The 24,799-nt window shown below is 42.1% G+C and overlaps 3 protein-coding genes across 8 annotated transcripts in view; 2 read left to right on the top strand and 1 right to left on the bottom strand.

The window, feature by feature from the left end:
• The window catches only part of LOC129836042 (kinesin light chain 1-like), a 44,625-nt gene extending 41,967 nt beyond the window's left edge, over window positions 1–2,658 (top strand). For all 5 annotated transcript variants that reach the window (XM_055901790.1, XM_055901788.1, XM_055901789.1 and 2 more), the window contains one exon: window positions 737–2,658. In XM_055901790.1, coding sequence (XP_055757765.1) covers window positions 737–811 — 75 coding nt within the window. In that variant the 3' untranslated portion in view covers window positions 812–2,658. The remainder of the gene's footprint in view (window positions 1–736) is intronic.
• A 7,024-nt stretch (window positions 2,659–9,682) lies between these two features.
• LOC129836041 (golgin subfamily A member 6-like protein 6) lies at window positions 9,683–14,244 on the bottom strand. Of its 2 annotated transcripts, XR_008756601.1 has the most exons (4): window positions 14,085–14,244; window positions 13,629–13,859; window positions 10,168–12,811; window positions 9,683–10,022 (listed from the first exon to the last, which is right to left on the bottom strand). XR_008756601.1 is itself a non-coding variant. In XM_055901784.1 (3 exons), the coding sequence occupies exons 2-3, from the start codon at window positions 13,764–13,766 to the stop codon at window positions 10,802–10,804; spliced, it is 2,148 nt and encodes a 715-aa protein (XP_055757759.1). In that variant the 5' UTR covers window positions 13,767–13,859; window positions 14,085–14,244; the 3' UTR covers window positions 9,683–10,801. The 2 variants fall into 2 exon arrangements, 1 of the variants encoding a protein (XP_055757759.1); XM_055901784.1 differs by having other exon boundaries at window positions 9,683–12,811.
• Window positions 14,245–17,198: 2,954 nt separating this feature from the next.
• On the top strand, window positions 17,199–23,278 carry LOC129836039 (astacin-like metalloprotease toxin 5). The gene is made up of 11 exons (XM_055901783.1): window positions 17,199–17,396; window positions 17,519–17,584; window positions 17,745–17,801; window positions 17,948–18,016; window positions 18,152–18,201; window positions 20,738–20,819; window positions 20,927–21,041; window positions 21,215–21,387; window positions 22,414–22,495; window positions 22,785–22,906; window positions 23,016–23,278. Exons 1-11 carry the CDS (start codon window positions 17,360–17,362, stop codon window positions 23,018–23,020), a joined length of 858 nt encoding a protein of 285 aa, XP_055757758.1. The 5' UTR covers window positions 17,199–17,359; the 3' UTR covers window positions 23,021–23,278.
• Window positions 23,279–24,799: the final 1,521 nt, after the last annotated feature.

The following is a 24,799-nucleotide window of genomic DNA, read 5'->3' as shown; positions in this document are numbered from 1 at the left end:
TAGAAATTAGGGATCCATATGACTGCTACAGTAATATGCATATATTAAGGTATGAAAGCAGTGAGGCTGAGATGTTCGTAATAAAAGTGATTCTTTGTATACTTCGCAAATGGTACCGGAGCATCGGCTCTCAGACCAACAAGCTCAGAGACAGTTTCTGCTAAATAGTCAACCAATGGTACCCGAACTATCTGTATACACACACACACACTGTCACTCCCACACAAATCCCTCACACTTTCAAACAACACATACGCACACACATGCATACAGACACAACACAAACAAACATACATATGCAATACATTAGCACACACACACTCTTACACTCATTAGCTGCTGCTACTCTGTTCTTTATTTTACTCTTATCTATCCAGATGGCTAGTCACTTTACCCTGCCTTCATGTACATACACTATCTACCTCTAAGTACCTCGTACCTCTATACATTAATCTGGTACTGGTACTCCCTGTATATAGCTCCATTCGTGTGTATTTTATTTTATACCTCTTATGTTAGTTACTATTTCATTTTTTTATCATTAATTTTAAAACTCTGCATTGTTTGGAAAGGTTCGTAAACAAGCATTTCATTGTAAAGTCTACACCAGTTGTATTCGGCGCATGTGATAAATAAAATGTTATTTTATTTGTGTGGTAGCTTCTTTCCTTTAATTATGATGCATATATTGATGCGCCCCTCTCTCTAACTCCTCTTGTCTCTCTTTCTTTCTCAGGGTCCAGGCATCAGCAGGCTAAAGGAGAGCCGTGGCCTGAGCTCCAGCACTGTAGATCTGTACAGCGGAAACTGAGAAATGAGCAACACATTACTCCTGTCTCAGCCCACCATAATAACCACTGCCCCAAAGAAACATCTAGCTACTACGCCAATTCAGCTCCCAGAGCCAGAAGCCCAAAGATACAGCGACACCTCGATCTCGGCTACCATAACCACTGCCCTAAAGACACATCCATGTTGCTCTAAAGTCTTCTGAGCCTTGAACCCAAAGATGCAGTTGCCTGTTTCTTTCAGATACTCTGGTCCCCAAAGACATGCCCGCTTCTCCCTCTCAGTAATCGGGACCTGCTCCCAAAGACCCCCCTGCCACACCCTCCACCAGTGAGGGAATATTTTCTGGGCTAGAGGTATACAGGGCATGTTGGCTATGGGACACATTAAAAACAGGGCATTTCCTGAGATAGGCGTGTGTCCCTATAGGCTATTGGGATCAGACTGGGAAACTACCCAGCAGGAAACACAGCTCTTGTGAAATGTTTCCTGTATATCCTTAGTAAATAACTATAGGCGTGTTACATCTGGAATCTTTGTTGCCATTGCTGTGCTTTTCTGTAATTGCGATATGTTTATACATTCCTGTAAAATACTGTATCATTTTGTTTAATTGTGATGAATCCTACCGTTTTTGATTTTAGTATTCCTGCGCTGCTATTCCTTGTTTTAACACTGCAAATTGTTTTGCATTTTTACCTTGTAAAACAAAAACAGATTGGTTTGCTGTCATTCTGGCAGGATTTACATAACCTTAAGATTCATTAACCCTTTAGTTGCCTATTGAGATTCCTAGGGAGACAGGGTGTTGGTAGAACGCTTTGGATAATAGGGCGAATAAAATGAAATACTGTGTGACTAGTATAGGAGGGTGTCCTAAATGGCACCCTATTCCCTACATAGTGCTCTACTTTTGACCAGGGCCCTCCTATGGGCCTTGGTCAAAAGTAGCATACTAAATAGAGAATAGGCTGCCATTTGGGAAGTAGCCATAGATAACAGGGGTGATGTTAAGCACATTGCTGCCACCCGCTGGTGCCATGGGTGTTCTGAAGTAAGATGCTTGAAAGGTCGGTGAATTCACAGGATGGCTCCACCCAGAATGAGCTCATTGAATTTACTGTCTGATGTTATGATCACCACCAGCAGGCACTCTCTTAAGAGTATGGTTTAAATTGGAGTTACTTGTATACACACATTTAGAAATGTATCATACTGATTATTTTTGGGAGTGATACTTTTGCACAACTCTTGGATGGGTCTCTATCTTTTGATTTACATTTGACTCATCTAGCAGACGCTCTTCTCCAGAGCGACATACAGTAGTGAGTGCAACCTTTTATTTATTAACATATTTTGTTTGTACTGGGCCCCCATGGGTATTTAAAACTGTCAAACTGGGAGGTTTGGTAGCTGAGAAAATTATCTATGAGCTATCTGAAAATGTACAAAAGGAAACACTTTCGTTTGACGTTACAACAAAGTCTTGAAACGTTTTGAAACAGTGTGCCCTAATGAATACGACCTTGTTCAACACTTTGTTTTTGTTGTCCCTTTAACACTGGTACATATTGGGTATCTGCATAGTAGTTTGACAGATATCTCTCCACACTTTTCATAATCAGGGTTTGTGAGATGTAAGACTTCTTTCTATCTACTCTCCATATTTAAACGATTCATCTTTTGTACTTAAAAGCCATTCACGTACAGCTGAACAATATGCTGCAATGCATCTGCTCTAGTAAGGTTCTGTCTGTCTTGTATCTATTTTGGTTCTTACATGTTATACTGGATATGTCATCTGTACATCGGTCTTTTCCACTGTCGGTTCTGCTTTTCTGTCTACCAATAAAAATGTGTTCCCCTGCCCATTGTGCCTAACTCTCTTGCTCTCTGTTATATTACATTTTAGAAAGTGACGGGTATTCGACTGGCAGACACCTGAGGGGTGTACTATGAAGCTGGATAGAGGACTTAGTGAGCTAAGTGTGGGATAACCGTTGACACGATGGTGGCTCACATGGTACCCTGTGTATCTACAATGTAATATAACAGAGCAAGAGCATGTTATTGTTACTCATTGTGTATTCATTCCAATAGTTATTATTTTTCTCTCTGCATTGTCCGTAAGGACATAAGCATTTCACTGTTAGTTTACACCTGTTGTTTACGAAGCATGTGACAAAGAAATCTTGATTTCATCTGATGGGATTGAACTATATAATTTTTTTCACACCCAGCAGATCATCTCTAATATAATTAGATAATAATCAAATCACTGTCTGTCATCTACATACTTTTGTAATTGACTAGGTTTTACAATTCACCCTTGGAGTCAGGTGGTGTAGGCCTACTGGGTTAAAAAGATGCCTTAGAATATACGTTTTTTTAATCACTTTGGTACATTTTCCAGATGCAAGTGGTACAGTACTTTATATTTTCAAAACTGATAACACTTGCAATGTCTTATGTTCAGATCCTTTGATTGAAAAAGAATCGACAATATGCACATCCAACTTATCAGGTGCAGGACAGAAGAACGTATCAAAGAAAAAAGAAATGTTGGCAATGTTCTCATGGTGATGTATTGACGCACAGAGACTATGGTGGTCTGCTTGAAACACGTAGGTATTAGTGAGCAAGACGGTGCTGACAGAGATGGTTGCCTCGCTTCTAGTCCTTAGGAAACTATGCAGTACTTTGTTTTTATGTATTATTTCTTACATTGTTAGCCCAGAAAATCTTAAGTGTTATTACATACAATCGGGAAGAACTATTGGATATCAGAGCGACGTCAATTTACCAACGTTACGACCAGGAATATGACTTTCCCGTAGAGGATCCTTTGTTCGCACCACCACCCAGGACATTGGGTCTGATTCCAGAGGCCGACCCAAAACAACGTCGCCGCAGAAGAGGTAGATGGGGCGGCCTCCTAGTCAGACTTCGAAGGTGTGCACACCGCCCACCGCTTCCGAGTATATTACTCGCCAAAGTCCACTCTCTAGATAACAAGGTAGACAAAATTAGGGCAAGGGTTGCTTTCCAGAGAGACATCCGGGATTGTAAAATTCTCTGTTTCACAGAAACATGGCTCTCGGGATATGTTGTCGGAGTCGGTACAGCCACCGGGATTCTTTATGCGTTGCGCCAACAGAAATAAACATCTCTCTGGGAAGAAGGGCAGGGGTGTATGCTTCATAATTAACGACTCATGGTGTATTCTTAACAACATACAGGAACTCAGGTCCTTTTGTTCACCTGACCTAGAATTCCTTACAATCAAATGAGGACCACGAATTCTCGTTGGGTTATTTTCACAGCCGTGTATATCCCTCCTCAAGCCGATACCACAACGGCCCTCAAGGAATTACACTGGACTCGATGCAAACTGGAAACCATATATCCTGATGCTGCATTTATTGTAGCTGGGGATTTTAACAAAGCAAATTTGAGAACAAGGCTACCTAAATTCTATCAGCATATTGATTGTAGCACTCGTGCAGGCAATACAATGGATCACTGCTACTCTAACTTCTGCGATGCATACAAGGCCCTCCTCTGCCCACCCTTCGGCAAATCCGACCACGACTCGATTTGGCTCCTACCGTCCTAGAGGCAGAAACTCAAACAGGATGTATCCGTGACTAGAACTATTCAACGCTGGTCTGACCAATCGAAATCCACACTTCAAGATTGTTTTGATCACGCGGACTGGGAAATGTTTCGGACAGCCTCAGAGAATAACATTGATTTATATGCTGATTCGGTGAGTTAAGGAAGTGCATTGTAGATGTTGTACCCACTGTGACTATTAAAACCTACCCTAACCAGAAACCGTGGATAGATGGCGGCATTCGCACAAAACGGAAAAGTGCGAACCACTGCATTTAAAAATGGAAAGATGACTGGGAATATGGCCGAATATAAACAGTGTAGTTATTCCCTCTGCAAGGCAATCAAACAAGCGTAATGTCGGTATAGGTACAAAGTGGAGTCATGATTCAACGGCTCAGGCACGAGACGTATGTGGCAGGGTCTACAGGCAATTACGGACTCCAAAAAGAAAACCAGCCATGTCACGGACACCGACGTCTTGCTTCCATAAAAACTAAACACCTTCTCTGCCCGCTTTGAGGATAATACAGTGCCACAGACGTGGCCCGCTACCAAGGACTGCGACCCCCCCCCCTCTCCTTCTCCGTGGGCCAACGTGAGTAAAACATTTAAATGTGTTAACCCTCACAAGGCTGCCGGCCCAGACGGCATCCCTAGCTGCGTCCTCAGAGCATGCGCAGACCAGCTGGCTGGTGTGTTTACGGACATATTCAATCAAATCAAATGTATTTATATAGCCCTTCTTACATCAGCTGATATCTCAAAGTGCTGTACAGAAACCCAGCCTAAAACCCCAAACAGCAAGCAATGCAGGTGTAGAAGCACGGTGGCTAGGAAAAACTCCCTAGAAAGGCCAAAACCTAGGAAGAAACCTAGAGAGGAACCAGGCTATGCGGGGTGGCCAGTCCTCTTCTGGCTGTGCCGGGTGGAGATTATGTAAGTCGCTCTGGATAAGAGCGTCTGCTAAATGACTTAAATGTAAATGTAAATAACAGAACATGTCCAAGATGTTCAAATGTTCATAAATGACCAGCATGGTCAAATAATAATAATCACAGTAGTTGTCGAGGGTGCAACAAGTCAGCACCTCAGGAGTAAATGTCAGTTGGCTTTTCATAGCCGATCATTAAGAGTATCTCTACCGCTTCTGCTGTCTCTAGAGAGTTGAAAACAGCAGGTCTGGGACAGGTAGCACGTCCGGTGAACAGGTCAGGGTTCCATAGCTGCAGGCAGAACAGTTGAAACTGGAGCAGCAGCACGGCCAGGTGGCCTGGGGACAGCAAGGAGTCATCATGCCAGGTAGTCCTGAGGGATGGTCCTAGGGGTCAGGTCCTCCGAGAGAGAGAAAGAGAGAATTAGAAAAAGCATACTTAAATTCACACAGGACACCGTATAAGACAGGAGAAGTACTCCAGAGTACTCCAATCTCTTCATATCCCAGTCTGCTGTCCTCACATGCTTCAAGATGGCCACCATTGTTTCTGTGCCCAAGAAGGCAAAGATAACTGAACTAAATGACTATCGCCCCGTAGCACTCACTTCTGTCATCATGAAGTGCTTTGAGAGAGTAGTCAAGGATCATATCACCTCCAACTTACCTGCCACCCTAGACCCACCTTAATTTCCATACCACCCCAATAGGTCCACAGACGATGCAATCGCCATCACACTGCGCACTGCCCTATCCCATCTGGACAAGAGGAATACCTAGGTAAGAATGCTGTTCATCGACTACAGCTCAGGATTTAACACCATAGTACACTCCGAACTCATCACTAAGCTTGAGGCCCTGGGTCTAAACCCCGCCCTGTGCAATTGGGTCCTGGACTTTGACGGGCCACCCCCAGGTGGTGAAGGTAGGAAACAACATCTCCACTTCGCTGATCCTCAACACTGGATCCCCACAAGGGTGCGTGCTCAACCCCCTCCTGTACTCCCTGTTCACCCATGACTGTGTGGCCATGCATGCTTCCAACTCAATCATCAAGTTTGCAGACGACACAACAGTAGTGGGCTTGGCCTCCCGAGTGGCGCAGTGGTCTAATGCACTGCATCGCAGTACTAGCTGTGCCACTAGAGACTCTGGGTTCGAGTCCAGGCTCTGTCGCAGCCGACCTCGACCGGGAGACCCATGGGGCAGCGCGCCCAGCATTGTCCGGGTTAGGGGAGGGTTTGGCCTCCTGTCAGCAACGGGTGTGGCTGAAATATCCAAATCTACTAATTGGAAGGGGTGTACACATACTGTTGTTTATATATAGTGTAATTCCAGCATCGAAGCCACATGCATACTTGCGCCATTGATGAATGGAAATAGACATCTGTTACAAAACACCAAAAAGTGTGCCTAATGACATTCAACGATTGCCATTGATTAGGCCTACATGAATTGATGCGTCTTGCTGACAAATGTACATTTTTTGTAGCCTGAAAAGTTGGGACACTTGAAATGGTGCCGGGAAAAACGGGAGATTCACCCTAATTTACTAGACTAGGCTACAATATGTATTACCATGAACTTCATATAGGCCAGTGAAAATAGGTGGGTAAACTGATTGCTGGTCGCGGTAAAAAATGTAACGTTCCCTATAATTTCAATCCATTTTTCTGAAAAAGGTAAACGGCGTTTACTTGCGTTTACCCTCCACTAGGCCTACACTGCCGGTAGCCTACCATCTCAACTGAGGCAAGTTTACACACATGAACACACGCAGAACAGGTAGCCTACATGCAAGATAAAACATGAGTTGAATCCAAACATGTTTAAGACCCTAGTTCATGAGTTGTCCAAAATTCATGAGTTAATGCTTGCTGTCTTCACAGATCATGTGACATAAAACTCTACCTTTCTTTCCATACATGAATGACATTTATGACAGTGTTCTTTGTCATTATTAAGCATTTAACAATTGAATTAGGACATTGAACTTAAACCCTGTACGAATCATGGATCTTGGAGATCTCAGAAAATGCACCGTAAGTGTAACAATGCCTAAGTAACATTTAATTATGTTTCGCTGTGAAAACAGTTCTCATGGGCACACAAATCCAAAATAATGTAGGCCTATGCCATTGCAAAATCTAATGCTTCTAACTGAACGTTAAACTCTTCTAACCAAAATAATCACCTTATAGGCCTACTGTCACTAACGCATAGCCTACTTTTTGGATGGATTGGATGTGCATTGATGTCCAGCTGTAGGCTAGTTGTCTAGTGATATTGTCGACCATCATCAGCTGATCCATGAAAGAAAACAGTTATATTGATAGAAAATAATAAAGCTAAATAAACAGTCAACAACTTCTGGCCACGGATGGCACAAAGAACACCCGTACCCGCACGTACCTGAAAAAACAAAGCAAGGACCTCTAACAGCTGACTAAAAAATGGCACGGAGAACACCAGTATTCTACCTGTGTGCACCTGGAAACCAAAGCAATGAGTGCTCTAAACAGCTGGCTGACAAAAGTAAACAATCCTATAAATAGAATGCATTGGAATTAAGGCATAGGATATTTTTTATCAAGGACGCACGGCAAACAAATGGCGGACGTTAGGAAGTACAAAGGAAAATCTATGCCAAAATTCAGCACTACTGAGTGGACAGCACCATCACATAGAAATACATGGTTTAAACCTGTGGTCACCAACCTTTTCAACCCTAAAATATCATCCCAAGTCCAAAACTAAACCATTATCTACCACTTACGAAAAAACAAGGCCACAATGTATTTCCACTTTGACATTCTTTATTGTGTTACCTGTCAGTCACAAGCACAAACAAATAGTATAACCAGAAGTGCAACTATCATTCAACATTTTATGACAATCATATTACATTTTTCAATATTTCCACAGGCCTACTACTCATTAATCATTCATATATAACCTCAATAATCCGTCAATTACAGGCCGAAGCCATGTACAGTCCTGTTTCACTTTTTAAACATATTTCAAGACACTTCAAAATACTCAAGTAAGTGCAACTAGCATTCAAAATATAACAACATCAATAACATCATTCAATTGTTCCAAAAATATTTTCATACAAATCACTGCCCTAATACCATTCATTACCTCAATAATCAGTCAATTACAGGCTTAAGCCAATCATTTACAGTACTGTTTCATTTCCCCTTTTTAAACAACACACAACACAGATCATATCCTTTTGTAAACGATATAGCCTACAACAGATTTCAAACTGGCAATACTCACTCCTTCTGATGGCTGTGGATGAGATCCCCTCCCCACACGCACACATTCAATGTGACGGCTGTGATTGCACACGATCAGCAAGTGCTCTGTAGTCTGGCTCACAGTTCGACACAGCAAGTCTGACACTGTCTGTGAGATGTCTATTAGTTAGACAAGACCTGTTCTTTGACTTGATTATTTTCCATCTCACAGAGATATGTTGATTCAAAGTGGGCCTTAACCTTAAGTGCGCAGGATGAAAGGAGGGGACACTTTCCAGTGTTTACAAGACCTCAAAATGTCAATGTCTCTCGAGCTTGTTTTCAACTCGATGTCATTTTGCAATTCAATTATCTCCATGTCAACTCCGATTGGTAAAGCAAATACTTACTGGAATTTGGCGGACACCTCCTCAATCTCAATGGGGAGGGAGGAAAAGGTTTGAGATAAATACAACAACCTCCCCTATGTCATTTAACTCCTGAAAACGGCTGTTGAATTCGGATGCCAGTTTCTCCAGTTGGGCACAAAATGATTGCGGGGGGAAATTACGTTTCCGATGTTTTGCGACATTTTCTCCAGGTTTGAGAAGTGCACCAGCCTTCCATTCCTCAGCTGAGAGGCCCACACCCCCCACCTTGGCCTTAAAGGCATCGGCAGCGCTGATCATGTGTGCCACGTCTTTGTCTTTTCCCTGAAGCTCATAGTTGAGCTCGTTCAGTTTAGCTGTTTGAACCATTGAGAACTTGTGGTCAATCCTCAAGACGCGGGTGGACAAACAAAACCCCACAAATTCTGACAAACTCCAAGCATTGATTATGCAAGAATGGGCTGCCATCAGTCAGGATGTGGCCCAGAAGTTAATTGACAGCATGCCAGGGCAGATTGCAGAGGTCTTGAAAAGAAGGGTCAACACTGCCACTATTGACTCTTTGCATCAACTTCATGTAATTGTCAATAAAAGTCTTTGACACTTATGAAATGCTTGTAATTATACTTCAGTATTTCATAGTAACATCTGACAAAATATCTAAAGACACTGAAGCAGCAAACTTTGTCGAAATTAATATGCAACACTTCTTTTGATATTTCTATTTCCATATTGTTTTCATAAGATGTTGATCATTTCTTATCACACTATTTTATACCAACTGAACACTACTGCCAGAATATTCCTTGGGTTTACACCAATCTTATTACTACTGCACTGATCACAATCAAACAGAAAGGCTGATGCTTGCAATTCATTTTTATTGTAAAGTTGTATGATATAAAGCAGGAAGAATTAACATCCAAAAGCCCATTTAGGGCCATGGCAAACTGCCTATCATAGACCCTCTCCCTCTTCCTCCATGGTGTCCTCCAGCAGCTCATGAAAGCAATGCTGTCAATCCACATGGAAGCAGAACATAGAGTGCTCCTGTAAAACAATTATATCCCGTCAGGAATGAATCAAACAGTCATTGAACGAATGGGATTCACAGTAATACATTTGTCTGAGAATTTTCAATCATGAACCCCAGTTCTGGAGCCCCTATCCTCTCATCACAAGCCCAAGCACTTACCTCATCTGCTCTTCTGTGTTTTCCTCTTCCTGCCTCCCTCCCTTTCATCCTTTCCAATTGATGCTTCAACAGATCTGTTTCTTTGGCTGCTCTTTTCATCTATCTCAGACTTGAACAGGCTTGGAAAGAGGACAAAAGGAAACCAATGCAACTTTAAAAGAGAAGTAGAAGAGGCAGACTTCAGTTCTTTTTGACATGTCTGTTGGCTCTTTTTCCTGTGCTCTTGGCCTTCTCCTTTTCTGCTCATCCTTAGTTATTTAGATAGTTATTTTGGCCATATGTCCATGGGAATTCTAGTTCAATCTCCTCTCTTTTACTCTTATAAAATGTTTTCACCTCTTTTTTCTGGGTCTCTGTTTATCTTGCCTCCCCCCTTGTGTTTTCCATTACTTTATTTTGATCCACTCAGCAATTTACTGCTAATCTCATTTACCTTTTATCCAATGGTCCTTCCTGATTCTGTCCATCAGAACTTGAATCCTGTATCTTCTACTGACCTCCTGATAAACCACTCTGGTCTCCCTTCCTCCTCTCTCATGTTTCCTCCTCTTCACCCTTATGCCTGGCTTCCTTATAATATTTTCCTCTTTTTGCTTATTTTCTCATTTTCTTTGTTAGTATTTTCTTTTGTCATCTACTCAAAAGTTGTCAATGCCTCGTCCACCGCTTTCTTCTGCTTCTTCCTTGTTCTCCTCTTCGCAGACTGTGCGTGAGCGGTCTCTGGACGCTGCTCCCTCTCTTCCCTCCGCACAGAGGCGTCAGATGTAGACGCTGTGACCTCGTATGCCACCACCTGTTTTGCTCTCTGTGTCAGCCCTTTTTTCTGACACAGCGCACGCCTCTTTTCTCTTTCAATCTGTGCATTCCTCTCTTCTCTCTCATACAGTTTCTCCATCTCCATCTTGAACCTGGCCTCGTGATCTTTTATTCTTTGAAGCTCTGCTCTCTTCTTATCCTCATCCCGTATCCTTGTCTGCCTTTTCTGCTCCTCCTTCTCTTGTTCCTGCTGTATCTTCAATCTCCTTTTCTGTTCCTCTTTCCTCCTCTTCTCTTCTTTCTCTCGTGCCTTTTGCTGCATCTCCAACACCTTCATTCTCTCCTTTTCCCTGTTCCTCTCCTCCTCCATCCTCTGTTTCTCAATCTTGTTCAACATCTCTGCCCTCTTTTTCTCCATCTTTTTCTCCATCTTTTTCTCTTCCTCTGCCCTATTTTTCTCTTCTTTTGCACGGGCCTTCTGTTCCATCTCCTGCTTCTTTCTTTCTTTTTTCTCTCTTTTTTTCTCTTGCTCTTGTGTCTTTTTCTCATGTTTGATCTTTAGTTTCATCTCTGCCTTCTCCCTTTTCCTCTGCTCCTCTAACTTGTTTTTTTCCATATTTTCTGTCCTTTTCCTTTCCTCCTCATTCAATTTCTTCAATTTCTTCTGTCTCTTTTCCCACTTTTTGAGCTCTTCGTCCGTGGCTTTTTCCTTCCTCATTTCAATCTTCATCATCTCTTCATTTCTCTTAGCCTCGTCCTTGAAATATTTGATCCTGTCTGCGTAGCTCATGGCATTAAGTTCTTCTTTCCCTCGGCTTGCCATCATAGACAATGCATTGGCGGTTGCATATCTCCCTTCCATTTTACCACTATCAATCTCCTTCCTGTCCCTCTCACCATAAGGTTCCCTGTGTAGACATCTCTGCTGTTGTCCACTCATGCTCTCCTCACTTTCACTACTCCCCTCCTGACTTGTGACCTCACTCACACTCTGAGACACATCATCCTCAGACGAGCACGAGGGAGTCACAGCCTTCTCAGTGATGACGCGGAGCGCCTTGATGTAGTCAGCTTCTGTGTTCACCTTGTGAGCGAGCGGGCACAGCTCCTCGTAAATGGACTTCCATGTGAGTGACTCCTCACAAACGTCATCAGGCAGGTATAGATCAGATGATTGCCTCTTGAGCACATTCACAACCTCTGCCAGGTCCTGCTGGGTGTCCCCCTGAGTATCCTCTCGGGCGGCCACTGGCGTGGCGTCTGGGCTGGCCGGGCGCTCGGGGGCTGTGGCAGGGGTATTGGATTGTTCTACTGCAGAGGAGCAGGAGGCCTCAGTGTCATCGTTCTTGTCATTGTTGTTTGCCCTTTTCTTCAGAATCTCTTCCTTTCTCTTTTGGGCCATCCTCTCTTTCAGCTGTGCTTTATACATATTTGCAATTTCTGCGCCTCTCCGTTGAACTTCCTCAGACAATTCCTCAGGCGATGCAATCTCTGGCCTGTTGACCTCATCCTTAACCTTTTCCTGGCCAGTCAATGAGGACCTGGAGTGGACGTGCGGATGGGTCTGTCTCATCCGGGCAGGAGGGCCGGAAGCCAGGGGGTGGGATGGGACAGCAAATCGGTGTGAAGCGTGTGGGTGTGACGTCTTGAACTGAGAAGGAGGCCATTTATCAGGGGAGGTGCAGCTCTGTGTGTCCAGAGGGGGAAAGATTGAGTGTTTCTTAGATGGGTCCTTCTGGGTGCTGGCAGCATGCTGGTCAGGTTCCGATTGGCTGTTGGCGATGTACCTATGGTGGTTGTACCAGGGGAAAGCTGGCAGTGTCGGGGAGACGGGACAAAGAATGGAGGAGGTGGAGCGCTGCTTGATCACCCCTTTATCCACCCCAATCTGTATGATGACAGACACATTTTTATTACTTAATAGCTTGATGGTCATTGATATTACTATCTAAAAACATTTACATGTGTATGGGTAATAAATATCATAGAGAAAACATGTTTTATGACTGTATATTAGCCTATTAGGAAAATGAACTTTTGGAATCATTCCAATTCAGAAATTCTTCCATTCTTTTTCAACTTTATTCTAAGAATGCAGACCTTCCTGAGAATACTACCAGTGCAGAATGCAGACCTTCTTAAGAATACTACCAGTGCAGAATGCAGGCCTTCCTCAGAATACTACCAGTGCAGAATGCAGACCTTCCTGAGAATACTACCAGTGCAGAATGCAGACCTTCCTGAGAATACTACCAGTGCAGAATGCAGACCTTCTTAAGAATACTACCAGTGCAGAATGCAGACCTTCCTGAGAATACTACCAGTGCAGAATGCAGACCTTCTTAAGAATACTATCAGTGCAGAACGCAGGCCTTCCTCAGAATACTACCAGTGCATAATGTAGACCTTCTTAAGAATACTACCATTGCAGAATGTAGACCTTCTTAATAATACTACCAGTGCAGAATGCAGACCTTCTTAATAATACTACCAGTGCAGAATGCAGACCTTCCTGAGAATACTACCAGTGCAGAATGCAGACCTTCCTCAGAATACTACCAGTGTTCTGTTTTTTTCTTGTCTTCTTATTTCACTATTCTATCTATTTAAATCTCATTTCTGTGTATCAGGATTGGGAACATCTAAATCAACTACAGTATATCTACTTATATGAAAGTCTGATTAAAGAAAACTGCTCTTGTTACCTCCTCCAAGAGTTGGTGCAGCCTAAATATTTCTCCATACAGCGCCTTAATCTCCCTCATGTTTCCTCGCTCAGTTCTCCATGTCTGTCTAGCCAATCTCCAATGGGCGAGGTCAAGGTCATGGATATCCTCCCGCATGCCTAGTTCAACCTGGGTTCCCTTCTCATTTAGCCTCTTCTTTTTCCTCTTCTTCTGGGTTGAATCGGTGTTCTCCTTGCCCTGCCTACACACCTTTAGGGCAGTAGGGATATTGACAATAGAACATGGTATATTTTATTTTACTCATTGGATTATTATGTGCCTTCCATTGTATTTCATTGATATACAATATCAATAAGGTATAATGTTGACACTAGATCAAGCCGTAGTTAGTACAAAGTTTACACTGATTGGCCATACATGATTAGTCTGGACCACTTTAGTGGGTCGTAGATTTAGCCTGCAGATGGGACTTACATTAAGGCTGGGGAGTTGTGAGGAGTTGTGAGGCTGGTGTGTTCTGGGCTTTTGGAGTTCAGTAGTTTCTGTGCAGAAATCGTCCTGTGCAGTCCGCTTTGCCCATGGCTAGAAATGAAAATGATGACAAACATGCAGTCAGTAATGAGGTTATCGTGATACAAGTTTGTTATTTTCAATCCTAGAAAAGCTCATAGGTCTATATGTCAAAGTAAATGATTTTAAATCACTGGAGTTTTGACTATGAGGGTGGTGAGAGAAAAGAGATTCTAACCATTCTTATGATGATCCTTGGGAAGGAGAACTTTCCCATAGTTCCTTCAATTACAATAATCCTGAAAAAGATACAATATGGCTTCAAAATATTATTATTTAAATCATCTAAATTAAACTGTGTCACAAAGTAGGCCTATTCACACTAAATCACAAGTGGTCACAACTACTTACCAATCACTTAAAAAATAACCATCCAAAATATAGAAATGATTTTGACCCTGAATTGAACTTGTAAGTGTTGCTGTAATGTGACAGTAACGCTATGTCAAACCATTTAGGCTGTCATCATATCAGTAAATACAATCATTTATGACATCACAATTGTGATGTAATGTGGTGCCATGGGAGACCACCCCCACCCTGACAGACAGCAAACACCAGAGCCACATAGGCCTGTTAACCAATTTATCCACTTCTATGTTTGAAATACAGTATATTTAGTACTAGTAAGCTCATAAACATGGTAAAAACCACACTGTAGCAATGTGTATCACTTCACAGCTACTGTCCATGATGCATCATGAGTGGTTGTCCTCTGATGGGACACTATTCCCTACATAGTGTACTACTTTTGACCATGGTTGATAATGTACTTTATAGGGTTGATTTGGGATGCACCTAGAACTATGTAAAAAGTACCTTTGTTCGTCCTCACAATCAATTTTGCGTTGACATTAAATCATTTTTGCTAAGTGAAATTTATGGGACAACAAGAAAGAAATGTATTCATAAGAAAAACTGTACATCATTTTTTACATTTTTGCAGAAGAGGTCTTAGTCGCACAATTACACATCAGTTTAGTGCAGTACTTCTCAAGTGAATGATAGGAAACACTTCATTGAAGAATCCCGTCCATAGTTCCCACCCCTACTGTGAACCAATCACTGATGAAGGGGTGTAGACTTCGACTATCAAACTCTGACTTGCCTCAACAAAAAAATTGGTGCACGCGAACAGCTGAAAAAAACCTACCGAACACCAAAATGAACAAAAACTTCACAAAATGTATAAGCTTAAACTGGTTCGACTGGGAAGCATGTGACAGCCTTTTAGGAAGGTGGACGAGCAAAATCCACCATCGTAGTACGGATGAAGCCTGAGCTGGAATGTGAAGCTAACTGAAGCTGGCTAGATTTAATAGACCCTGAGTAGATCTAGCTTGCTTCTTGGTATACCACTCTGGGAACACCCTGGACTTACGACATGGGCTCTATGCTACATTATGGACAGTACTGTTCACTACTCTATACTATGGATGCACATGACCACTGTCTATACTGCACTATACATGAACACTAACACTGTCTACACGGTTTCCCACAGCAGATATTTATTTTCTGTCATTGGGGAGCCCACCATCATAGCCAAGATCCACAACAAGATATCAGAGATGGGCCAGAGAACACATAGGACTGAACTAACCATCCAGAAAGTCTGACCGCTCTACAACTGTGGCTGTATGACATGCCATACTCTTTTTGACCAGACGGCATCAGATACATGGCCTACACATACTAAGACAGAGCGCTGTTTTGCTGTCTCAGATGCTTTGTCTGAGGTTGATGTGTCTTTCTGTCAATAATGTACAACTGCAGCCCACATTTCACCACATTTCACACATGGTCACCTAATAATCCCCAGTTTACAATTGGCTCATTCATCCCCCTCCTCTCCCCTGTAACTATTCCCCAGGTCGTTGCTGCAAATGAGAACGTGTTCTCAGTCAACTTACCTGGTAAAATAACGGTAAAATAAATAAATTTCGGGGTGTTCCTGCAGGAGGGCAGTCCTGCATCTGCCACATTATGCACAGTGCTGTTCACTATATGCTATGTATGCACATTAACACTGTCTATACTGCACAATCTGTTGTTGAGGTTGATGACCTAAAAACAAGTGGTCACACCTGCATCTGTTCTGGTGACACAGGAGTTTGAAGTGGAGGGAGTACAGGGCTTAGCATGTCCCTAAAGGAGGCTTAAAAAAGATTTTGACTTGGAAAAGTTGAATATTTTCAGGAGTCGGGTAATTGGTTAAGGGAGGAGGATTGGAGGGAAAGAGAGAGGAGGTTGAATAGACTGAGGGAGGCAGAGTATGGGTTTGTATCTGTTGAAGATAGCAATGACAAGGGAGAGGGTATGACGAGGAAGATTGGTATCAAGTTCAAACAGATTGGGCCGGACACCAGTTTGAGTTCTGGAGGTGAAATGGAAGGGGTAGAAGGTGTTGTGGAAGTTGGGTGGAAAAGATGGTGGGTGCTGTTGAGTCGGTGAAGGTAACCCTGAGTGGAGGTGTCTGGTGCGAGTGAGTCAGGTTTAGGTGGCCAGGGTCATTGTAGTGGAGAAGATGTTGTATGCAGAGGAAGTGGAGGGTTGATGAAGGGTGAGGGATTCTGAGAGGATCCCTGTGAATAGTAGATCTTTGCCAGAACAGAGGGATAGGCCAATGAGTGATATATGTTTCAGTGAGATTGGCTTAGCATTCATAGCAATTGTTATCAGCTGTACCGCAGAGATGACACGTAAGTCATAGAAAATAGATGTTGTGGTGGCAGCTGCAGAGAAGTACTTGGGGGTACGAGATTCGATTTCAGAAGAGTTACAGTAGTAGTGTCTCGCCCTCTCGGGTCGTTGGCCTGGGGTAGGATAAGACAGGGTTAAAGTAGTGGAATAAGGTGATGGGTTTTAATGAGTGTAGGGTCATTAAATATATATTTGTATGGATTTTTTCACGTTTCCCCTTATACCAATTTGTATAACAGTGTAATGGATTCATACAATAGTTCAGTAGAGGGCGATAATTCAACATATTGGATGCCAACCATCTTTAAACCTCACCGAAGAAGAAGGAGAAGAAGAAGAAGGAGAATGCACCTGTTCTTTTGTGATTGCTGCCCTGCCCACTATTTGACTGGAAGGAGAGCTATTGCACAAATTTGTTTGTGCTGTTTCTTTGATTGTTTTTTTTCCAAATCTTGGGGGACAATTGTTGCTGCAACATGGGTTGGTTTCTGATTCTCATCTGGGTTGTCCAAGGTAGGACCAGCCATTTTGTTTTTGTGACATCCTGCTTTTGAGTGTTTTCCATTTGATGTAGGGCAGGTGAATCGGTTCTTCATGTTATGTAACATGTATTATGTTACCTTTGTGTATTTCAGTGGGCAGTGTTCCGATCACCAATTTCACAAATGCTACTACTTCAAATGCTACTATCCCTGCCACAGGTAGGCAGGCCTGCATTTGGGATCAGTCATTTTGTTAGGTGATAGGCTGAAAGCTAGGCCTGTTATCTGTTTTCCATGTTTTTATTTAATGTAGGCCAGCTGTACTGCAAAACTGTTATTGTACTGTTCCACTTTGTAATATTTTATTTCTGTGTTTCAGTGGACAATTCTAAAAACCCCATCAACAATTCTACAAATGTGACTTTCTCTGCCACAGGTAGGCCTATACTGTGATTTTCAAGTCAGTCACTTGGGATGATGGGGCCCAAAGAAACAATTCAATCTGTTGTCTTCAAGTTTATGGCTTGTCTATCAATAAACATAATGATATTACAAAATGAGTTTGTTCACAATTCCTTTTAGGTTCTACTGCCTCAATGGGGACACGCCACAGACAAAATGATTGGGTTAAAACGCCTGAAACTAGAGAAGGTAACGCATTCATTAGATGAAGCGCACAATCCTGGACCTCTACCATGAGGTCTGGACTTTAATGGCACTGGAGGTAGTGACTTGTAACTAGTACATGTCAGTGTGGTTGTTTCAGACCCTCTCTCTCTGTTACAGAGGACTTACAGTTTGACCTTGCTATCACGGAGGGAGACATTCTGGTTTCGGTGAGTCTATTATCCTTGCTTTCTGTCCTGTTACTGCATCTTTTAGGCTGATGAATCAGATTGATACCACATTCTGGTATACACAGTCTGAAGCTAATGACTGCAAAATCATTCAAGCCAGATTGTTGAACAGAATTACATTTGAACTTGCTCTACCGGTTGTCCATGGTGTTGGTCCTTCAGATGGTTGAAATTTGAGCCAATATATCCACAGGAAAATATACAATGCATGCATACTAACTGAAGTGCCAGGTGATAGAAATTTCAACTTCAGTACCGCCACTCTTAAAAGTTGTGTTAACAGTACTTTCCTGTGGATATTTTTAACCATCTGAAGGATCAAGACCACGGACCACCAGTAGAGTAAGTTTCAATGTCATTTCATTCAACATTCTGTCTTGTAAAGAAACCTTAAACGATTTTGCAGTCATTAGTTTCAGTCTGTGTATACCAGAAGCTGGTACAGTGCCTTCCGAAAGCATCATACCCCTTGACTTATTTCACATTTTGTGACAGTCTGAATTCAAAATGGATAAAATACAAATTCAAACCCATCTACACAAAATACCCCATAATGACAGTGAAAATGTTTTAGAAATGTTTGCTAGTTTATTGAAAATGGAATGCAGAAATATCTCAACTATTCGCATCCCAGAGTGAATACTTTGTAGAAGCACCTTTGGCAGCGATTACAGCTGTGAGTCTCTCTGGGTAAGTCTAAGAGCTTTCCACATCTGGATTGTGTAACTTCTCAACATTATTCAAGCTGTCAAATTGGTTGTTGATCACTACTAAACAACCATGTTCAGGTCTTGCCGTAGATTTGTCAATACTGTAACTCGGCCACTCGGGAAAATTCTGTCTTCATGGTAAGCAACTCTAGTGCAGATTTGCCCTTGTGTTTTAGGTTATTGTCCTGCAGAAAGGTGAATTATGCTCCCAGTGTCTGGTAGAAAGCAGACTAAACCAGGATTTCCTCTAGGATCTTGCTTGTGCTTAGCTCATTCCGTTTCTTTTTTTATCCTGAAACTCCCCAGTCCACAACGATTACAAGCATACCCATAACATGATGCATCCACCACTATGCTTGAAAATATGAAGTGGACGACAATCTCAATTTAAATCGTAGTGGGCGTTGCCAATGGCACGGTTTTAGTTTATTTTTGGTGAGTTTATTTATTTTTCTTCTAAAGGATCTTAAAATATATATAGTTTACAAAACATTAGGAACACATAATATTGAGTTGCACCCCCCTTTGCCCTCAGAAGCCTCAATTTCAGAGCATGGACTCTACAAGGTGTCAAGCATTCCACAGGAATGCTGGCCCCATGATTTCCTCAATGCTTGCCACCATTGTGCCCAGTTGGCTGGTAGTGGATATCTAATCCGAAATAGCTCGTTCCATCTCATCCCACAGATGCTTCATTGGATTGAGATCTGGTGACTGGGCAGGCCACTGCACTAAGCTGAATTCACTGTAATCTTCGTGGAACCATTCCTGGACAATCCTAGCCTTGTGGCATGGGGCATTATCCATTATCCTGCTAAATTCACAGATGGATACACTGCTGCCATGAAGAGATGCACCTGATTTTCAATTATGTTCAGACATTCAAATGTTATCATGGGGCCCAACGTGTGCCATGAAAAGGCACCCCACAGCATCACACCACCACTACGACTCACTAGCCTGCAATGATGACAAATATCATGATGGATGCATGTGGTTTTCTTCATACCCTAGTCCTCCCATCAGCGTGAAATTGCAAAAAAAACGGGATTCATCAGACCAGACGTTTTTCCAATTCTCCTGTGTCCAGTGTTTCATTAGTCCACTGCAACATTTTTTTTTGCTGAAAGAAGTGGAACTCTGTAAGGTTGTCGGCTGCCATACCCCATTTGTGTCAAGGTTCTACGAGTTGAGCATTTTTTGGGTCTTTGGGCACAAATGTTTTACTGGACTGTCAATTGACTATAACTGTAGCCCGTCTGTTGCTCTGCACAATTCGTGTCACCCATTTTCGACCACTGGACTGCCATTGGCTGGATGTCCTTTGGGTGGTGGACCATTCTTCACACACGGGAAACTGAGTGTGAAATAGCCAGCAACGTTGCAGTTCTTGACACACTCAAACTGGTGAGCCTGGTACCTACCATACCCTGATCAAAGGGCCTTAAATATTTTGTCCTGCCCATTCACCCTCTGAATGGCATATATACATGATCCATGTCGCAAGGCTTAACAATCCTCCTTTAACCGGTCTCTTCATATACACTGATTGAACAGGTGACCTCAATAAGGATCATAGCATTCACCTGGTCAGTCATGGAAAGTACACTGTATATTGCTCCAATCTTTTTTTTCTTCTACATACTTAGTCTGGTTTTAGTCATTTAAGTTAATACTGAAATAGTTTTACCATTTTAGAATTTAAAAACATTCATAGGGAAAATGCAGAAATAACAATTTAATTAATCTGAGGCCTATACTCTCTAGCAACAGCTGGATTTAAGACTAGGTGTTTTGTCCTACAGGAAGACCGATTAGCTGTGAAGTCACTTTGGCCTGAGAATGAAGGCGTCACTTCTATCCCCTACAAGATCAACGATTATCTGGGTGAGTGTCGAATACAGTAGGAGAGATGAACACTAACACTAGATGTTTTCTAATATAGTGAGAATGATATGCACCGTTTAATGGTAGATTGTCTCTGATCCACACAGTGGACAGAAAGGAAACTATACTAGCAGCGTTCAAGATGATTTCAGACCAGACGTGTATCCTCTTCCACGAATACACCAATGAGATGAACTACATCGAGTTCATCTCTGGGACAGGGTGAGTCCAACGTGGGCACATGAACACATTCTCTCCTTCCCAGCAGTTTACAGTTAACTCACAACCTCTCCTTCCTTTTCCTGTGTTCAATCCTTTATTTTTCTCTCTTCCTGTCATATCCCCTCTTTCTCCTCCCGCTTCTCTCACCTTTATCTTTCTTCACTTAACTCTAGCTGTGCATCGTATGTAGGTTTTCAGGGCGGGGCCCAGTCTCTGTACTTCGGTAGAGCCTGTAGCGTGGGGAACCTGTGTCATGAGCTGATGCATGCACTGGGCCTGCACCACGAGCACACACGGCCAGACCGTGACCAATACGTCACCATACAGTGGGACAATGTGGTCCCAGGTAACTCACAACATACTAAACCACCTCACGGGCATTGCATGTGGATCAGGGGCAGGGCTGGTCAATTTGTCCCATGGAAGAGCTGCAGTGTGCAGGCTTTTGTACCAGCCCAACACTAACATATCAGATTCAGCTTTTTGTGGTCTGGAGTGAAGACCGTATAGAATAACTATTGACATTTAGTATTTTATTAGGTACTGCCTAAGCAGCAGCTACTCTTCCTGGGGTCCACACAACATGAAACGCTATATAACATTTAATAGACAGTACAGCACAAGGACAGAACAACATTAGTTTAAAAGAAGTATAGTCTTTCATACATTTATGCCTTAACGTTCCATTTATCATGTACTTATTAAAACGGAAATACTGCAGCCATTCATTCCCCCATCCATTGCAACCCTTTTCTCTACTGTTGAAATGTCTTTGTCTAAGCAGGTCCTGATAGCCTAATATCATAGCAGCCTTGAATCCTGACATCCTAATCTCACAGCACCAGTTCTGTAAACACCAGAGAGAATCTTACACCAGTAACCATCAGTATTCTTCAGTTTGAGACCAATACTATGCAGAACTATGGATTGTATACACTCATTTCCAATTATGTAGAATTGAACTGAAATTGTTAACTCCTGCGAATTTCCCCTGGCGTGACTGCAGCAACCTTGTTCACTAAATTTACCTGACGCGAATAACTCTACATTGTCATCTACAGTTGCCACCTGTAATGGGTATCCTGGTGTAAAATATACCTTTTACAGTTGCCACCCGTAATGGGTATCCTGGGATAACATGTAAGCTCGTTTTTGAGGGCAGTTTTGTTACATTACCACCCGCAATGGGTTTCATTAGGTAAGATTAAATATTCATACCTTGATTCCTGTAGCGTTTCCTCCTGCTAGAGGTTCAACTTAATGGTTTCCATCTACACTTGTCTACATTTCCATTTTCATTCCCTTATACCACATTCACACCCAGCATTGTCCACCAGTCACATCTGCCTCTTGTAACTCTTTTAACTTCCAGGAAAAGAAGATAACTTTAAGGTGAAGAAAGGAGACACTCAGGACCTGCCCTATGACTACGACTCCATAATGCACTACGGAACGTCAGTCACACTCCTCTCCTCCTTATTCCCACTAAAGTCCTAATTTTACTCACCTTGTTTTTAAACTGCTGGCAAAAGTAAATATTAGTTTTACTGGGCCTGTGTACAGTATCCAGCTCCAGTAACATTTCCCGGTGCGTACCAAATGGTTCCCTATTTAGGCCACTTTTTTACCTGGGCTCTGGTCAAACTATGTGCACTATATTGGGAATAGGGTGGCATTGTGACGCAGTCCTTGTGTTAAAGTAGCAAGTCCTCTAATCCCCCTTTGTTGGGTTTCTCCTGGCAGATACTACTTCTCATCAAACCGGAACCCCACTATTGGCTCCAAGAAGAGTGGAGTCCAGATTGGACAGAGAAATCACCTGAGTCCCCTGGACATAACACGCCTTAACAAACTCTATCAATGTGGTAAAGACATGCACACACAGAGACAGGAAAAATATCAGTTGGACTGCCTTTTTAAATGCTGTCATTCTCGTGCTGTATTCTAACCATGTTCATGTCCTGTGTTTCACAGAATAACAATGCACAGTTTAGCATTTATTACGCCATCGAAGATTTCAACACCGCTGCTGTCGACTGAAGATTCCAACACAAATGGCACTGACATTTTAACTTCTCAACAATGAATAAGTTGAACTAGTCCCTTAAAGCTTTCTGATGTATTATACGTGTGTTCAGCAGCAGGCAGTAGTTTAATTTGTCCTGTGTGCTCTTGCTGCCTTGAATTAGGCCTATTCCACTGCGCTTGTCTTGGAAATAAATAAAATGACCTAGACTGAAAAGAATCCAGTCAGTGTGATGTTTCTTGCAGTGTTCTATTTCATTCTATAATGGACCTTCTCAGCTATGCTCATCATACATCCCAAGGTGGGATCAGAGATGAAGTAGATCTAGCACAGCAGGAGAGACGACTTAAATTAATGGTGATTAAGGTATAAAACTTGGCTGACTAGCTAGGCAACAAATGATTTAAAAACGATGACGCTGTAACACAGGCCTTAGACAGCAGGGATCATTGACTCACCAAAATCAGAATGTCGCCCTCTGGAAGGGTGTACTACGAAACAGGTTTGAGTTGACGAGAACTTTGGTAAACTCTTGAGCTCAATTCAGGTTAACCGGTACCATGAACGTGGCCCACCTTTTAGCAAGGAATACTTAACAAATATACATAAAGATGTATACACACACTACCGTTCAAAAGTTTGCGGTCACTTAGAAATATCCTTGTTTTTGACAGCCTTTTTTGTCCATTAAAATTAAGTGATCAGAAATAGTGTAGACAATGTTGTAAATAACTATTGTAGTTGGAATGGGCAGGTTTTTAGTGGAATATCTACAGTTGAAGTCGGAAGTTGACATACGCCTTAGCCAAATACATTTAAACTCTGTTTTAAACAATTCATGACATTTAATCCTAGTAAAAATTCCTTGTCTTAGGTTAGTTAGGATCAGTGTGACAGGTTAAAGGAAATACTAATAGCCTGTTATACATTAAAAAGTATTAGTAAATTCATATGTGAGGATCTTAAAACATCTAAGGTTAAGAAGATCATGCATTCAGTATTAGTTGATAGATTGATAACATTTATATAATTGTTAAAATCCGTCAAGCATACAAAGGGTACGAATTGTGAGAGGAATGTGTAAACGTTATGTTGATTACTTTATGTTGTCGTGGGCAAAAGTGTTAATCTGTGATCTACTAAATGCTCTTAATCTATGAGCCTAAGATCGATTGCTCTGGTCTCCACTCAAGTTCACGGAGAATTCGCGGTCTTTTTCTCATTGCACTAAAAGTTCTCAATGAGTAAACATTAACCTATCACTCTCGTGATTCTTTCTCCTCTTTTTCAGGTACGTTATTGATGATAAAAAAGAGTAATTTAAATGTAATAACTCGCTAACATGTCAAGAGTGTTTAAGGTTTGTCTTAGTAACATATTGAGGAAGTTAGTTAAGTTTGCAGAGAGAAATATGAGCCCTGCTCGGTTGCAGCGAAGAATAGCTTCGTACTGCTAGGTACTGCTACGTAGCTGCCATTTCATGTCGATTGTGATTGAGCATGTGCGTTGTTAATAAGATATTTTGCGGCGTTATTTGTGTAATGGTTTTTCAAACACTTTATTGCCTGTTGATAAATTGAGTTATGGTTTACTGAGTTAAAGCTTTGTGCTTGACAGTTATATTGAAAATAGTATTTGTTTCAGTGATGTACAGTGTATACTGTTGTGACTTGAATAAGCCTTGTACCCTACAAAACTATCTATTTCCTGTAGATCTGTTATTCTGTAAAAT

The sequence above is a fragment of the Salvelinus fontinalis genome, chromosome 37 (genome assembly GCF_029448725.1).
Source record: "Salvelinus fontinalis isolate EN_2023a chromosome 37, ASM2944872v1, whole genome shotgun sequence".
NCBI classification, from domain to species: domain Eukaryota; kingdom Metazoa; phylum Chordata; class Actinopteri; order Salmoniformes; family Salmonidae; genus Salvelinus; species Salvelinus fontinalis.
Note: the sequence above shows the minus strand (reverse complement) of the source record. Positions and strands in the feature narration are given on the sequence as shown.

Coding starts and splice junctions, on each gene's coding strand:
- LOC129836041 (XM_055901784.1), bottom strand. CDS start 13,766: ATGCGGGAGGATATCCATGACCTTGACCTCGCCCATTGGAGATTGGCT. Junction 12,812..13,628: donor TGCACCAACTCTTGGAGGAG/GTAACAAGAGCA, acceptor GTCATCATACAG/ATTGGGGTGGATAAAGGGGT.
- LOC129836039 (XM_055901783.1), top strand. CDS start 17,360: ATGGGTTGGTTTCTGATTCTCATCTGGGTTGTCCAAG. Junction 17,585..17,744: donor TGCTACTATCCCTGCCACAG/GTAGGCAGGCCT, acceptor TCTGTGTTTCAG/TGGACAATTCTAAAAACCCC. Junction 21,042..21,214: donor GAGTTCATCTCTGGGACAGG/GTGAGTCCAACG, acceptor ACTTAACTCTAG/CTGTGCATCGTATGTAGGTT.